The 17,972-nt window shown below is 46.7% G+C and overlaps 1 protein-coding gene across 3 annotated transcripts in view; it reads left to right on the forward strand.

Annotated features, from left to right (window-relative positions):
• RFX4 (regulatory factor X4) overlaps positions 1 to 17,972 on the forward strand; it is a 164,622-nt gene that overhangs the window by 77,172 nt on the left and 69,478 nt on the right. For 2 of the 3 annotated variants that reach the window (XM_043562415.1, XM_043562416.1), the window contains exons 5-8: positions 3,828 to 3,889; positions 8,606 to 8,819; positions 10,156 to 10,233; positions 16,497 to 16,660. In XM_043562415.1, the coding sequence (XP_043418350.1) occupies positions 3,828 to 3,889; positions 8,606 to 8,819; positions 10,156 to 10,233; positions 16,497 to 16,660 (518 nt within the window). Of the gene's footprint in view, positions 1 to 3,827; positions 3,890 to 6,309; positions 6,487 to 8,605; positions 8,820 to 10,155; positions 10,234 to 16,496; positions 16,661 to 17,972 lie in introns of those variants that run through there. The other variant, XM_043562417.1, reaches the window with a different exon arrangement.

Below are 17,972 nucleotides of genomic sequence, written 5' to 3' on the forward strand. Positions count from 1 at the left end.
TAGAACATCTCTAGACCAGAGTCTGTGGCCCTAGTGCCTAGTACCTAGCCTGGGGCCAGGATATTATGTAGGATGCCATTTGGATAAATACTTAGAGAGATTCAGAATTTTATACTCATTCTCTTAAATCACATAATGATAAAGCTTAGCATCCCCCCCCCCCCCAAATGCTGCTTTTCAAAATTATCTACATATTGTTTGCAGGGAATAGGGAATGATTTATTTATATTTTTAAAGAAAAGAAAAAGAAAAACAGCCACTATAACATTCTGGAAGATTTTTGGTGCTTCCTTCAAGGTTATCGTGAATGTCTTTTGTGAATTAGAAATATTTCTTTTTTTTTTTTAATGTTTATTCTTGAGAGAGACAGAGACAGAGTGTGAGTGGGGGAGGGGCAGAGAGAAAGGGAGACAGAATCCGGAGCAGCCTTCAGGCTCTGAGCAAGCTGTCAGCACAGAGCCTGACGCGGGGCTTGAACTCACAAACTGTGAGATCATGATCTGAGCTGAAGTTGGACACTTAGCCAACTGAGCCACCCAGGTGCCCCTAGAAATATTTCTAATGAGAAAATCCTTTTCTATCTGGAAAAAATGTTGACCTTGTACACAAATGCTATACAAAAATCTTTTTGTTCTCATAACAATCCTACCACCTTAATAGATACCCATTTTTACTTTTCCGCGTTCCTTTTCCATTTCCTATATTTGTAAAAACAAACTATAAGCATAGTATAAATGTAGTTTTGAGGTATACTATTTTTATTTAACATCATGTCATACATACGTTTTCTGTGCCGTGACATCATTTTTGTTACCGTCGTTTTTAACACCTGCATAACGGTCTGTTGAATGTATATATGATCATTTATTTAGCCAGCTCCCTGTCATTGGACCCTTCATGCTGCTTCCAATTTTTGTCTCTTATTAGTAACCCTGCACGTAGCTTCTTCATGTTTCAGATTACTTCCTTGGAATTCATAGATCAAAAAGTATGAATATTTTGTGGTTCGTGAGATGTATCGTAATAATGTTTGGGGAGTGGTAGTACGATAATAAATGATGTCATGAGCAATCTTTGAGAGTTTCAGTTTTGCCACACCTTTGACTGCACCCGGTAGTACCATTTTCCAAATGCCTGCTAACATCAGAGCATTAAACATGGTACCTCACTGTCGTGCCTGCAGTATGGGGGAAATGTCCTAGACCAACATGCAAAAAAGATCTCTGCTCTTCCTAGGCAGCTAGCGTGTGTTTATCTGATGGGTACTGGGACTCCTGTGACTTTACTGTATTGGTCAGGTAGCAAACTCTGAACCCAAATCATAACCCACTTTTAACCCGGACTTTGTCCTCACGCTTTGTGTTATTTTCCCTCGACCTGTGTCGGCATATCTGTAGCCGTTCAGGTTTGTACCGTTGTGAACAGCTACTTCATATCTTGGCTCTGAAATCAGTTCTGTGATGAAAGTCTGGAGGGTGTACGTGGCCGGAGGTGGTGAGGCCACTAAAACCGTGGTGCGCACCTTGGGGCAGAGTGCTGTCGCTGAGACCCCACCCCGAATACTGCATTTCCCTCAGGTCACAGCATTTTGAGAGGGACGTAGTCCAAGTGAGGACCCATATCCTCAGCTTATGGGAGTGAGGGTGAGAGAAACCAGGGCTGTCTCTGTCAATACAGAAAAATTTCAGAGAATTCTGAAACAGTATCATCGCTGTGAGCGAACATTTTAGAAGGCCTTTTTTATTTCCCAAAGTAGTATCGTCATGTTATCTTATTAGATTTTCTAACCATCCTTTTAAGGAATGCATCTTTTACACCCATTTTCAGATGAGGAAATGCTGCCCCATTATTCACACCGGAGGTAGCTTCCCAATGTACAGAAATGGTCGATCCTTACTTCCCCATTCCAGATTCTCTGTCCACTTCCTTCCATGCCACCGATGCCAATTTAGTTGAGGCCACCAGCACCTATCCCTCTGATCTGGGGATGAGTATGTAATTTTTAAAAACTGTCTATTCATTTTTTGAGAGAGAGAGGGAGGGGCAGAGAGAGAGAAGGAGACACAGGATCCAAAGCAGGCTCCAGGCTCCAGGCTCCAACTGTCAGCACAGAGCCCAACACAGGGCTTGAATTCACAAACTGTGAGATCATGACCTGAGCCGAAGTCAGACGTATAACCTACTGAGCTACCCGGGTGCCCCTGGGGATGAATATATAAACCCCTGAGTCCCCAGACATCAGAGAGGTTAAACAGCACCTCCATGTTCGAATAACTAACAGGGTCACAGTAAATGTCAGTTGAATGACTGAGAGGTCAGTCACTGAGAATACCAGTGTGGATGGGAGAGGGTGTGCTGGGTCAGGAGAGACTCATCCCTGTCTCTGAGAAGGCACTGTATGTTCATGCCTCGCCAGGGAAGTCGGCAGGCGTGTCTCAACTCACCAAGGGCAGCTTGCGCGTGGGGTCTCCCTGACCATGCCTACGTGCCGCGTGGTGCTGTTCTAAAAGGGGAGGGAAGCTGGAAGAATTTGCTGGGACTTCAGAAGTAGTCCGTGGAAGTAAAAAGGAATGAATGATCAGGACAGTCAGTGGTAATAATGGGTAACGTTTATTGAGCCCTTACTAAGTGCAAGGCATTGTTGCAAATTATCCACATATGTTTACTTATAGATTTTACAAGAATTCTCTAAGGTAGGGCTTATCATACCTATTTTACAAATGAAGAAACTGAGCCATTTGAATGCCTAAATAAGGGTCCCCAGCTAACAAATGGCTAAGTTTGGATCTGTCTAATCCAGGGAGCTTAGTTCCAAAGCCCTCACACGGAGCCCCTGCATTATCCTGCCTATCCACAAACATCATCTCTGCAAACACCAAGGATGAGGCCTGTTGGTTGTGTCTTTATTTGGCAGACGGCCTCTCCTCCCAGGTTCCTTGCAAATCCATATGAATATCCTGGGCAACACTGCAGAAGAGTCAAGGATATACCCTTGGGGCAGAGGTCGGGCTTCATTCCTCCACTCAGCAGCATGGTTTGAGCTCCTCGCCTGGGCCAAGCCCTGGGCCAGGTGCCTGTTCCCAAGGAGCTTATGCTGAGGTAGGGGGAGACATAAAATAGGCACGCAGAGAGTAAGTGAACAAGGTAATTTCAGAGAGTGTGGAGTGAGAAGAAGACCATGCAAAGCAGGGCCACGGGATGATAAAGGATCGCTTGTGCTACTCCTGCTGGCTCGTTAGAGGAGGCCTCTGGGCAGAGGCCTGGATGTTGTAAGAAAAGGAGCCCGTCCCGTGAGGATGTGATGAAGTTGCACTCCTGGCAGAGGGAGCTGCCCTACAAAGGCCCCAGTGGGCAGTGAGTCTAGTGTGTCTCAGGAATAGTGAAAAAGAAAAAGAAAAAAAAAAAACCAGCGTGGCTGGAGTCTGGTGAGTAAGGGTGAGTCATAGGAGAGGAAGGCCAGGAGGTAAGAGCAGGGACTCGTTAAAGAGACTGAGAGTGGGTCTTTGTCCCAGGCGCGATGGAGTCCATTGGAAGGCTCTAAGCAGGGCGGTGACACGTTCTGGATCAGCCAGTACTCCCCCTACATTGTGAGTGGGGGTGGGGGGGCAGCCAAGTGAGACCCTTTCAGAGTACAGGGCCTCACAGTTACTCCAGTGCTCCCCTCCCAGCTCCCCAACGCCCGTATCCTCTCCAGGGTCCCGATGGGCTCTTGATAGGTTATTGCAATCAAGGACACATGCGTTCCCCCTTTGGATTGCTGTTTGTAAAATCAGTCGCTGTGCTCCCCGCTTTCCCCACGGGTAACCGGTTCTTGTGTTGACTTACAGATCATAAGGCAGCAGTTTCCTCAGTTGACCACCAGAAGACTCGGGACCCGAGGACAGTCCAAGTAAGCACCAAGAGCCATTGCGCCTGCAGAACGCACGTCTCTGAGTCAGGCTCGGGCCCCAGGCCTTTGATCCTGAGCTCAGTTCACAGGCCCGGCGGGAAGTCTGTGCCTGGCACGAAGAGCTTTAGACAACAGGCCCTCCTCTCCCAGGACGCCCAAGAGAGAGGCTGCCCGGAACCCAGAGCCATCTGGCCCAGCTGTTTTAAGGAATCCAACTTAGTGCCACCCTGCCTTTAGATGTGTTTGTCAAATGGTCCAGGGCATCACTTAAAAGAGCACTTTGTGGCTTCTTGGACAATTTCCAGGTTACTTGGATTGTCTCACTGAACGAATTCTCTGCTCTGATAGTATCCATTCGGCAGAGAAGCAACCTGTACCAGTCCCCGCAGAGGAGATGGGACAGAGAGGTCCAGCCATGCCCTGGTACACAGGGCGCAGTGCCTCCCAGCCATCAGTTCTGGGAACCGACCAACCCGTCCTTGCTTCACATTTTGTGTGTCGGATGGGCGGCATGAGGTGTAGGTCACCTGCCCTCACGGAGCATATGCTCTGGTGGGGAAGACAGATCAAAAAGAGATAATCAGATTGTGTCAAAGAGGCTTGTTGTAGAGTAACAGGAGGGTAGCCTAGTTTAGAGAGGGTAGCCTGGGAAGTCCTTCCTGGAGGAGTCCTGAAAAGTGAGAAGGATGCGTGGACCCCTTCTCTTAGGTGTGAGTTGGTGGGAAGGGAATCTCTGCCTTCACTGCACAGGACTTATAAGACTTGCCTCAAGGGATATTTCAAAAGTTGCTGGACGTTAACAGGTGTTCCATGGAAAAGGTCTGTTGGCCACGTAAGTTTGGGAAACACTGAGTTCAACAGGTTCCTTCGTGCAGGACTTTTCAGAACCTTTATTATGTTGATTACTTGGTGACTCCACTAGAGGGTGCCTTATCATGCAGCATTTCTAAACATTTTGACCATGTTGAGTAGCAGATCGGCACATACTGACTTAAAAAAACACTGACACTTAAACAAACAACCATATAGAACTAGTAACACTTGAAACTGAGGGTACTTCAAAAGCAGTGTGTTCCATACTGTCACCTCACTCCCCTCTGCTGCTGCCATCTCTGGGCAGCATTCTTTTTGTTTGTTTGTTTATTTATTTATTTTGAATGGGGGGAGGGATGGACAGAGAGGGAGAGAGAGAATCAAGCTGGCTTGAGTTGTCAGCACAGAGCCTGACATAGGGCTCCATTATGAACTGTGAGATAGTGACCTGAGGTGAAATCAAGTCAGATGCTCGACTGGTAGAGCCAACCCGGTGCCCACCCTGGGCAGCATTCTTATCCTCCGAGGGTGGATTTAACTTTGGAGTCAAGTTAGGTAAAGAAAGTGGGTGATCATACTGGGAGAAACCCTTTTTGGTAAAGCTCTGAAAATAGGACTGTGTGTGTGTGTGTGTGTGTGTGTGTGTGTGTGTGTGTGTGTCTCAGAAGCTCTGGGGGCAATTTTCAAAGAGATTTACAGAAAATTTGAGCAGGGGACATTTTGGAATAAATTTCTAATAATTTTCCAAGGCGACTTACTGCTCTGAAGAATAAATCTCGTCCAGAAAGAAAAATTCCAGTTTCTAAAATTTAAAACTTAAAAATGAGGTGTCAGTCTTGTGAAGAGTATAGAGTACAAAACCAGATGCCCCCTTACTTATTTGCTGGTAAGCATGTGGCTGCTACGCAAGGGGCAGTTCAGTCCAGAGATTAAGTGGGTGGTTGGAAGAATGGAGCAAGTCTTTGAAGAGATACGTTGTTGCCCATCTCTAAGGAGAGTAGAAATAGACTGTAGAAATAGATACATAGTAGAGACAGTGAAGAAAGATAATAAAGATAGAAGGGCTTCCTATCCTACAGAAACTTGGAGAAAGTTTCCCTCTGTCAACATCTGAGAGCCTGTTTTTATTTACTTTTTGTTGTTTTTGTTTTTGTCTTCTTTAACCCAGAAGTTAACGAATTGGGCGGTATCTTCCTTAACAATTTGGTGGTGTCAAATTGATAGCTCAGTAAGGAACCAGTGCAAAGGTAACAAGAAGGTTTAGTGTCCAACTTGGCCTTCTGGAGAAAATCCCTCGGCACTTTTACCTTGACAGAATCAATCAGGGTGACCATGGAGTGTGTTGACATGTCTATAGAACTGAAATAGAAAAACCGAGAAGTGATCAGAGCAATAGCTTCGCTGCAGTTGCTGATTTCAGCAACACACGCTGGGGAAAATCAAGAAGTGGTATGATCTGAGTGTGTTGTCACTACCTTGATCTTAAGAGATTGTAAAGGGGGAACTTTGTTAAGGTTAGGGAGGCGTGTCCTAACTGCCCGGCCCCCTGGAGAGCCCGGAACCTTCCCCTCCCCCGCCCAGACGGTGGCTCTCTGGGAGGCAGTTATGACAGTTGGGAAGTAGAAGGTGCAGAAGACAGAGAGCAGCTCAACACAAAGAAGAACTTTCTGATCACGGTCCCGACCCAAAATGAACAGGGCTGCCTTCGGAGGGCCTGAGTTCTTCGTCCCAGGAGGCATTCAGATGGAGGCGAGATGCCCACTAAGCAGAAATATCACAGAATGGTATCAGGAGTAAGGGGGGTGGGGAGAAGGGGAGGTTATGTGTGCTCATCTCCCCTCCCCGGGAAGCCTCTTCCATAACTCAGAATGCACCAGCAACCACATCTCCACAAGCAGAAATGAGTAACTGATGTGTTGTACAGAGTTTCTGAAAGCGAGGACCATGAGTTACTTACATTAGCATTGCGGTGCAGAAATCTAGACTAGAAATCTATGTCTAGAAATCTAGATATACTAAATCAGAATCTTCGGGGGTGGAGCCCAGGAGTCTGTCTTTTAATGTTTTGTTGGTGATTCTTGTTAGTAGTGAAGTTTGAGAATCACTGGCTTAGTGGTTAGCTCACTTTAGAGGTTCAAATCCTATGTCCACTCACTGCGTGATCATGGGCGTGTGACTTAAATTCCCTGGTCCTTAGTTTCCTACTCTGCAAAATGGGGATAATACTTAATTCCAGCTTTACAGGGGCTTTGTGGGATTGAATTAGGTAATATGTGTAAAGCACTTTGCACCATGTTAGTTGCTATGAAGAGCATTGATTTACAAGAGTAGATAATGACACCGACTGGGGATCATAGAGCCACAATGTATGCAGACGCTCGGCCTAATGGGCTTATCAGTCTTAAACTGATGTGCATCTGCGTTAGCTTGTGGTGCTTGTGTCGGTGCTGATTCTTGGGCCCCACTCCCACCTTCTGAATCAGCAGGTGTAGGAAGGGAGGGCCTAGGAATCTGTATTTTTATTATGCTCCATAAGTGACTCTGATTACCTCCCAAGTCTGTAACAGCAGTCCTGCAGTGTTTTCTGTTAGGGCAGCAGAGTGGCTTTGTGGTCAGACCCGTCTTTTTTTTTTTTTTAATTTTTATTTACATTTATTTATTTTTGAGAGACAGAGAGCACAAGTGGGGAGGGGCAGAGAGAGAAGGAGACAGAATCCGAAGCAGGCTCCAGGCTCTGAGCTGTCAGCACAGAGCCCAACGTGGGGCTCGAACTCACAAACCGTGAGATCATGGCCTGAGCTGAAGTTGGATGCTCAACCAGCTAAGCCACCCAGGCGCCCCAGACAGACCCGTCTTGAAGAACCTCTTCCCGGGCGCCTGGGTGGCGCAGTCAGTTAAGCGTCCGACTTCAGCCAGGTCACGATCTCGCGGTACGTGAGTTCGAGCCCCGCGTCAGGCTCTGGGCTGATGGCTCGGAGCCTGGAGCCTGTTTCCGATTCTGTGTCTCCCTCTCTCTCTGCCCCTCCCCCGTTCATGCTCTGTCTCTCTCTGTCCCAAAAATAAATAAACGTTGAAAAAAAAATTTTTAAAGAAGAACCTCTTCCCAACAGCTGGATGACGGAGAGCAAATTACTCTCAGGCTTTCTTGCTCTCCATTTTCTCATCTGTAGAAAGACTGTAGTAATCCCTATTGCAGAGTATTATGTTACAAATTAAAGTAGGTAAAGTAGTTTGCAAAGTGCCTAGTATGTAGCAAGTGCTCAGTAGCTTGTAGCTAACATCCAAACAAAATGTGCCTTCCATCCCTCATCAGTCTCTATTGAAACCGTTGCTGTTATTAAGCCCATTTGAGTTAATAAAAAGTTTCAGTCTTTTACATTCAGTGTCAACTAAGATACTGAGTCTATCTTTTTAAAGAGACGGTTCTTTGAGGCTACCATTTATTGATTAAGAAAACATGGGCCAAATGAATTTTTGTTGGTGGTACAGTTGCAAACACTCCCGTTTTCCTGGGTCTCCACAGAAAAGGACACTCAGGTTCTGAACTTCTGGGATCACATTTGGGGCTAGATATAAGAGATTAAATACAAATGGAAATTTTTTAACCCCCCTTTCTGCTTTGCAAAGTATTTGACTTAACATTCTCTGTAGGAGGCAATTTTGGTTATTTTTACCTGCCTGATTGATGGCTGCAACATGGAACTTTGGTTTAATTCTAGATTTCTGAGATGTCAAGTCTCACAGGAGAATTAACTCTTCTAGCCCAGGGAGGATAGGCCCAGCCATTCTGGTCTTGGGTACCCCTGCCCAGGAAACTCCACCTGGTAACAGTACATGTGGGTCTCTCTCATTCTCTCTCTCTCTCTCTCTCTCTCTCTCTCTCTCTCTCTCTCTCTGGCCCAGGTACCATTACTATGGCATCGCGGTGAAGGAAAGCTCCCAGTATTATGATGTGATGTATTCCAAGAAAGGAGCCGCTTGGGTGAGCGAGACGGGCAAGAAAGAAGTGAGCAAACAGACGGTGGCATATTCACCCCGGTCCAAACTTGGAACGTTGCTGCCAGAGTTTCCAAATGTCAAAGATCTAAATCTGCCAGCCAGTCTGCCTGAGGAGAAGGTGACCACGTCTGAGGTGTTGCTGGGAGTGGGTGGCCCCCCTTTCTCTCTTCTCTCGCACAACGCACACAACCCCTCTCCCTCTCTTTTTCTCTCTCAGTGCAAAATGGTGAGTTTAAAAATGTAAAGATAGAAATCCGAATAAAATGTGGACTTTAGTTAACGACAAGCCGGCTCCACGCTGACACCAGTAAGCCCGATATGGGGCTCAAACTCCCAAACCGTGAGCTCATGGCCTGAGCCAAAGTCAGATGCTTAACCCATTGAGCCACCCAGGCACCCTGATTGTTATTTTATAGGATAAAGTTTATTTTCCCATGTGCTACAGAGGATGTGGTGAAACCTTAGTGCGATAGACGAAGAAGTCTTTATAGGTGCAGGGAATCAGATAGTTTGGGTCAAAGGGTATTTGCAGGAAATTCTGATCTGCATCTCTAAGGCACCTATCTAGATGTAGCCCAGTGCAGCAGGAGGTGTTGAGCTCCCACTGTCTGCATATCACCCTGGGAGCTGGGAGCTGGGAGGCAGCGGGAACAGAGAGAGGTGTCCTGCTCCCAGCAATCTCACAGCCAAGTGGGGAGACGGATGCTTATGTCCTAAGCAAACTAAGTTTATACAAAAATGAATGCATGTCTGTGTTCTGAAGCAAAAAGATTATCTGTAAATAATGCTTTAAATCTAAGAACCAGTAAATACTTTTTTTTCTCAAAGTTGCTTTCTCCTCCCCCCCCCCCCCTGCCCCCGTCAACAAACTTGCTATACTATAGCTTTAAAATTCTTGGATAAATGGAGCTGGAGATGAAGTTCTTTTGCTGGACAGACTCCAGGAAATTTCTGAATGTCTTTTTGTGATTTTTGGCAAACACCTCTTCCTACAAGTACACACTGGGTTTTAACTTTTCCGTGTCTTAGCTGATGAGGAGAATTTCATTAATATGCCCCGCTGAACTCTACTACGTGCCAGGCGCTGTGCAAAGTGCTGGATACAGGAGGCTGAACAACATGCCATTTCTAATTTTCCCAGAGCCCATAGTCTCAGAGGTGAAGAATGGGGGAGAGAGAAACCCGTGCTTTCCACCATACCAAAGGGCAGGTGCTCCAATGGAGGAATGACGTGCAGGTGCCATGGGAGCACAGAGGAGGGAGCCCAGGGTCAGAGAGCACCACTGGTGACAGCGAGACTTACCTGGGTCTTCCAGGATGAGTGGGTGTGAAGTGAATTTCATCTCCTCAACAGGGAATAAGTGACTTGAAAACTGAAATTCCAAAGGCACAGTAATGTGTATTAATTATGCTTTTGTTGTTGATCCTCTCCCTCCCTCCCCCACTCCCCACAGGTTTCTACCTTTATTATGATGTACAGAACGCACTGTCAGAGAATACTGGACACTGTAATAAGAGCCAACTTTGATGAGGTAGGTCAACAAGCGTTGAGCTGTGGATACTCTGCATTAAAATATTATAGGAGCCGTAGCTCCTACTAGGTGCCAGACCTTGGGAAAACCCCTGATGTGCGTGAGCACCCGTAATCTTTACAGTGATCCTAGGAAGCAGGCTCTGTTGTTAGCCCATTTTGCAGACCTGCTACGAGAACAGGCAGTTGTCCTTGATCAAGCCAGCGAACTGCATCCTGTCCCGCTGGCCAACGAGGAAGACAGTTTGCAGGGATAGCATACGCCACATGTTGGAGATTTAGAGAAACTGAGGGAAGCCTTTTCCTGTATTTTGGATTTGGTCTTTTCCTGGGGCCCCGTTTGATTTTTATATTAAAATATTACAGTTAAAGAACGGAGAGGGGAAACAAGAAGGGATGAAGTACCAGTTACGTCACCAGAGAGACAGTAAAATCTTCTTGCCTAAAATGCCATCCAAAAGAGTCTTCCTGAGGGCTGGCAAGAAGCCACACGCTTCACCCCATAAACCTGAGGCCTTTCTGTTTACAGAAAATGCTTTCAGGCCAAACAAAACAAAACAAAACAAAAAAACCAAAACCACATCCTGGCATAGGTTGTGACATTGACTTTGAGAGAGGACAGTGCAGGCTACAGAGGGGCTATAAAAAACCAGTAGCTATTGGTGGAAAAAATCCCAGAGGTTCCCCAGTGTGTGTTTCGGGGGTGTGCGCTGTGGGAGACGGAAGGGTAAGAAATGACGTAAGCACAAAATGCTCTCTCCCCCATCTTCCTCTGCCTTTTCGCCTCTGTGTCTCACAGCAGCGAACGTTTATCGAGCACCCCGCTTACTTGAGTTGACTCACGGGCTGTTCCCTCAGTCACCTGGGCCGTGGTGGTCCGGTCTCCTGCGTGCCGGCACTCGGCCCCCACACAGAGCTCCAGAAGAGATAGCAGTGTGCTGGTGGAGAAGTGCCATCCTTCCTGCTCGTGGCTTTTATTCCCAAGATTGTTCAAATCTCCCAATTCCTTCAGCAACCATTTAAGTAGATTTTTTTTTTTCTAAAGAAAGAAATATCACTGCTTTCCCTCATGTTGTGGTTTGGCTATGTCTTATAATCCCAGAGATCATTGACATGAGGCCAAATGAAGGTTCATGCTCAGTGAAGACAACGCTGGCTTCTGTAACAAATATCCCCAAGTCTTAATACATTAGAAGTTTATTTCTCGTTGATGTCACAACCCATTGTGGGTGCTCACAGGGGGAAGGCTGGTTGCTGGGGGTTGTTCAGAGACCCAGGCTCCTTCCATCTTGTGGCCATACCCTGCCCTAGAGCCTTGGTGTCCTCTTTGTTCAGCTGACAGATGGGGAAGAGGAATACCGGGAAGACTACCCCCTTCTTAACCTTGCCAGCCCAGAAATAAAACATATCACTTTGCCCATATTCCATTGGCAAGAGCTGGTCGCATGGCCCCACCTTGATGCAAGGGTATCTGCTCCCTCACCAGGTAGCAGTTTACTACCACAGAAGAGGAGCTCTGAGCTCTCGTGGCCAGCTGTCCCTCTCCGCCACAAATATTAAGCACAGAACTAGTGACAGTCCTCCCTTACATTCATATGCACTTTATCCATCTCACAATTCACTCTCATCATCTCATTATACTTAATTCCATTCATGAATCCCAACACATCAGGTATCTAATGGTACCACCCACTGCCATAGGTCTCAAGAATGGGGTGAGAAGTAAGACACAGCCTGGGGGTGGTGGTGGTGGTGGTGGGAGGAATGCACACCAGGAGTTAAGATGCAGAATATATGGTGAGGGCTGAGCACTCCTGTGGGGAAAGTGCCAGACTCAGAGTGCAGGCTTTGCCATCAAACCCTATATTGTTTGTTCTAGAGATAAAGATAAAAATATCATCCCTGCCTGTCTAATTCATAGGATTACTAGGAGGAGGAGGAGATGAGACAATGCCTAGCAAAAGCCCTTTGTAAACTATAAAAGTCCTACAAATGCTTGCTGTTATCGTGTATGTCAACCAGAGAGTTAAAAGACCTGCTCAAGGTCACACAGTTGGTTACAGCCAAAGTCATGGCTGCAACTTGTGTCACCTGACATCAGTAGTCTAATATTCTTCCCACTCCCTTGGCAGGGATATTTGGTGGCTGTTTTTAAGATGGCTAATCAAGATGCGGTTCATTCTACCCAACCACAAAAGAATGAAGGGGGATATTTTCCCTTTGAGGGGCATGGCTTTCTCCCACAGCTGAGAAAAGTCATGAGTAAATGGATGCATGGTGGGTGCATCTGGTAGACCTTGGCATTGTAGTTTGTTTCCAGTCTTCATGATCTTTAAGGGTTGAGATTATAACTAATGCTGGTATCCCATTCTTAAATTACCTTCCTTATTTGCTGGTGCATTGTCTCCTACCATCATAGTGTAAGCCCTTGAGGGCAGGGACCTTGTCTGGCTTGTTTACTACACTATCCATGTAAGCCATACTCTTAAAGTCCCAGTAAATATTTATTGGGTGGATGAGTGTATGGAAGGTTGGGGTGGGTGGATGGATGGATGGATGTAAAGATATCATAGACTTGTAGCATTGTCAAGAGAGTACAGAGAGCCCCAGTCTGCATGTAGGGGACTCCCTGCAAAGCGTTTTCCAGACTGCATTGCAAGAAGAGCTGTAAAGTCAGTCTTGTGTTTGAGTCCCAAATCCACCACTTACCAGCCTGTGACCTTGAGCAAGGTACTTAACCCTTCTGAGCCTCAATTTCTTTTGCTATAAAATCGAGATAATAATTATAGCTATGTAAGAATTCATGTAAGGGTCTGATCTTAAAATCAGAGCATAATAAATAGTAGGTATTTTGGTGGCTAGTGTTTTGTTGAGATCCTTTCAATGCTGTAGCAATTAAGTGCCCCCGATCGGAAGCTATCAGATGTGTTTCCACGAGGTTCCAATATATTCATAATGAAGTAAATATGGATATGGAAAAGAAATAGAAAATTTACATGGCTATTCTTAAGAATACCTTAAGGAAATCATCTCCTGATGTGTCACTGAGACAAGAGAGAAAGGGCTGAATTCGGGGGGGGCTGAGGCAGATAATCCAGGAAACTTTAGATAATGCTATTCCATCATTTGCCTCTGATGATGTCACCACTTAGGCTTACCAGGAGTAAGAAAACCCTCTCCCTTTTGGCTGATAATGAGTTTCCATTTGTTAGATGCCTCCCCAACTGCCATGCATTTTTCCTCAGCGACTTTTTTGCATCCTAGTACCGGGTAGACATCATTGTCTCTGTTTCATAACAGCTGGTAGCTCTCACATTTATATATTTAGGCCTGAGCTCCAGATTCAGTTGACTTGACATCCAACCTAACATGGTCAAATCAGAGCTCTGATTTTCCACCTGAGTTTGTTTTTCCCATCTCAGATTGCCACCACCACCCATCTAATTGCTCAAGTCATGAGGCTTGATGCTTCTCTTTCCCTTGCCCTTCATATCCGGTCCCTTGGGAGGTCCCACCAGCCCCACCTCCTGCTAGAACGCCATGTCTGTCCATTTCACACCCAACTTCCAAGTCCCTGCTCTTGAGCTTTCCACTCTTCTCCCTCCTTCCTTTTCCTTCCTACTCCAAGGAACCAATACCTTTGGACGTTAAATAGCCTGAAATGTGGAGAGTAGAAAGGGAGGTCAAAACTGGCTAACACCCCCTGCCCCTCTCAAAAGGCTGCTCAGGAGACTGAGGACCGATCAGGGGTCCCTATGCAACTTGAGCAGGCTTGAAACAGATAGATGCCTGCTAAAGACTGATTTTCCACAGGTTTGTTTTAACCTACACAGCTGCTGATCTTTTCCAGAATTTCTGTTTGAAATTGACTGCTCACATATAAAAAAGGAGTTGGGCTGCATGCACAGAGAGCTAAGAAAGACAAATGAATTCAGAATCTACCAAATCGTAGGAATCAACTGGGCAGAGCTTCTTAGGTAGTGTTGGAAGGGCAGGCAGGAAGGTCCAGAACTCGGCCTGAGGATGATGCTCAGGGACAAGCTGGGATCAGGGAACAGTAATGCTGGAGAGAGAAAGCACCTTTTCCGAGAGGCCTGGCCACCTCCTAGCCAAGGCCAAAAGAGGAGTCAACCACCAGGTGTCCCAACGATAGATGAGCAGAGCCACAGTGGGAATCCTGGCTGGGTAACACTTAGACACTTAGACAAGGGGTCATAACTGCTTCAGGCAGTCCATGGATTTCTTGGGCCTGGTAGTGGTAGTGTCTCCATGATGCAATAACAACCACCACCACTACCCTTTATTAAGTATCTGCTGTGTGCCAAGCACTAAAATAAGTACTTTTGGGGGAATCTTTACCAAAACCTATGCAGTAAATATTACTTTTATTGTCATCTCACAGGTAAGGAAGCTTAGCTATCTCTGAACTTGGAGATATTACTATACCCCTGGTTGGTAGTGGAGCCAGAGTTGGAACTCTGGAAGATAGTCTTCACTCATCTGGATTTTCTGTTTTAATTTTTGATCTGGCTGAATACTTTGCACTATTTTCACTGTTGCAGAATAAATGGAACTGTGACTTAAGTTGCACAGTTTACAAACCTGAACTTCATTCACCACTTTGATCATGGTTTTGATCATCAACCACCATTTGCCCCCTAGGGAGTCACCCCAATCCTTATCCCCCAAGCCTCCCACCATCCAGCGCAGGCTGTGAATGTCAGGGAAGGCCTGCCCAGACGAGATGGAGCTCAGGTCACCAGGCTGGAGTCTGAGGTCGCCTGATCAGAGGAAAGCAAGACCCCAGTCCTGAGAGGGGCCTGAAGGACACCGCAAGCCACCAGGGCCAGGGCAGGAAGCTGGGGGGTGAGCAGCATTCCAAGGATAGAGATGGGTCTCAGGAGTGGAGAAGAAGGCCAGTAACCATGAGAGGAACAAACTAGCCACGAGACAGATTGGCGGAAAGACTGAGGCAGATGGAGGCTCCACCTCATCCATTCCCTCCCTTGCTGTCTGGATTCGGACAAATAAGTTAATATCTCTGCCAAATGGAAGTAAGGATTCTCAGCCGTGGTAGAATTACAAGTACTAAGTGAGAGAACCAATGCAAAGTACCAGGCATATAGTAGTCACAAATAAAGCTAATGCCTGGCATAACACCACCTCCAAAGTGTTAGACTAAATTGTCTTTTGCATTGAATCAGGGGTGGATAGGGAACCAGGAATGTGGATAAATGCTACATGTGGGGGTTCGAGAGTCCCCATCCATGGGAGAAAGAAGGACACGTGGTCCAGGAACCAAGTCGAGCCTATGAGAATTCACAAAAATTCAGTAATTTGTCCCCTGTCTTCAAGACGATCCACTCCCCAGTGTTAGTTAAACTCCAGGTATTTTTAATGTTACCATATACAGCAGTTAACTATCTTTGCTGTTTTCCCTTCACTTCCCTTCTCTTGTCCCACACCTCAGGCCCCCCTGCCCTGCTCTCTCCCTGTCCATCTCACATAGTAAAAGACAGACGTATACAGGCCACCGAAGAGTTCTCTGCCTTAGACATTGACTCTGCTGCTTGCTCACCCAACAGCACAGCTGCAGCTCCTGCTGTCATCAAGTTAATAATGCACTCTTGAGTGCCTACTGTATTTCCATTCTGTACTAGTGTTTGGGGTTGGGTGCCCACGTAGCTTACTGCTCACGTACCACCATCTAGCATCCCATAGTGGCAGCAACTGGCCAGGGCTCTTTGGGGAAGTGGAGGAATTTGGAGAGGAAGAGGCTCCAGCATTTTATTCCATTTTTAGTGCACACATTTGAATCGGGAGTCTTGTTTGTGGCACCCATTTTCCTCCCTCCCAGATACATTCCTTTTACCAGCAATCCCACATCATCTCCTTCTTTGGTGAGAACCCCCAGAGGTCACCAACTGGCCCAAAGAATAGTGAGTACAGTGCTCTGAGCTCATTAAGAGCAATATCCCTTTAACTTTTCCTAGACCACGGTGAGCATGAAGGGTTGATGGGTTAATGTACTGTTCCTCTCCCAGGGCAGAGTAGCCCCCAGACTGCCAGGCCAGGTGGTTCTGCAGCAGTGGGCACGGGACACAGGGGGACTAGGCCGGGGGTGGGAGTGGGGGGAGACTCTGGACAGGGCCTTCTGTGCCACAGCAGGGGACGCAGAGGACCCCACTGCAGACTAGTGGGGTCCCAGGCCCTGTCGTGAGAACCTTCTGTAACCTCATGATTTTTTTCTGTGGACTGATACAGGTTCAAAGTTTCCTCCTGCACTTTTGGCAAGGAATGCCGCCCCACATGCTTCCCGTGCTGGGCTCCTCCACAGTGGTGAACATCGTCGGCGTGTGTGACTCCATCCTCTACAAAGCTATCTCGGGGGTGCTGATGCCCACCGTGCTGCAGGCATTACCTGACAGGTGGGCACGCTTCTTCCTGTCTCCCCTCTGACTGGTCCACAGACTCACCTTTCCTGCCTCTCTTTCACTGAACATGATCCCTCGCTGTCTGGGGGTCTCCCTTTAAAGACCATTAACACTGGGGTCTTAAGATTTCAGTTTTATTTATAATTTTTAATGCAAATAAAATTTTTAATATTTTGAACCATTTGTATGGTTCAAAATTCAAAAAGTGTAGTAGAGTATATAGTGAAAAGTCTTCCTCCATAGACTCCTGTTCCCCAGGACACCCCGGGCCCCTCTATATAGCATCAAATATAGTCATTTTCTTGCAGAATGGGGTCCGTCCGGATCTGCTGTGCACATACAACCAATGCATCCAGCATGCTCTTTTTCTCTTTTTCACTGAAACAGAAATATACTATATTACAATGTTCTGTATAATATAGAGCAATATAACATAGTCTTGGAGTAAAATACAGAACAGTAAAAACAGTCTTGGAGCTTATACTGGGGCTTCCAGGCCCCTCCAGATCACTCCCTACTGTGCCCCATGCTGCCTCCTGCCCTGGGGCTGGACCAAATGCAGCGCCTCTGGAAGGGCTCCTTTCCTGTGGCTTCCAGCTGGGCTCAGCCAGTGGGGAGAGTAGAGGGAGGGAGACAGATTCTGTCTCCATCCCCATGAGGTCACCTCGGGCTGGCCGTGTCCATCCATAGGCCTCTGGGGCCTTCCAGCATACCATGAGATTCAAATTCTTCTGGAGTGCCTTGCGCTTAGGTTGGAAGTTTTTCCTTTAGACATGGGGTGGGTGAGAGCTTGCTGCTGTCTCCAATGGCAACTGTCTCCCTTCTGGGCTCCTACATGCCTGTCAACACCTGCTTGACTTGTCCGTTGTAAATAAACTCTCCGATTTTGAATGGCATCTCTTTCTTGTTGGGACTGTTCGAGAACATTTCAAATCAGTCTGTAAAGAGGTTTTATTCTTTTTTATGCCTGCGTACTGTTCCACTGTACTGAATTCAGTGAGTTGTCTTCATGTTTCCAGTCTTGTTTCACTACAGATTAACACCGTGATGAATGATGTTTGAAGGACATTCTTTTTCTGGGTGGAGTGCGTTAGCTTCCCCGGGGCTGCGGCAGCAAAGTAGCATACACTGGGTGGCTTAAAACAGCGGTAAGGAATTCTCTCACAGTTTTGGAGGCCAGGAGTCTGAAATCAAGGCAGGAGTGGTTCCTTCCAGGGACTGTGAGCAAAGATCTACTCCATGCCTCTCTCCTAGCCTCTAGTGGTGGCTGGAAGTCTTGGGTGTTCCTTGGCTTATAGATGCATCC

The sequence above is a fragment of the Prionailurus bengalensis genome, chromosome B4 (genome assembly GCF_016509475.1).
Source record: "Prionailurus bengalensis isolate Pbe53 chromosome B4, Fcat_Pben_1.1_paternal_pri, whole genome shotgun sequence".
Lineage (NCBI taxonomy): Eukaryota > Metazoa > Chordata > Mammalia > Carnivora > Felidae > Prionailurus > Prionailurus bengalensis.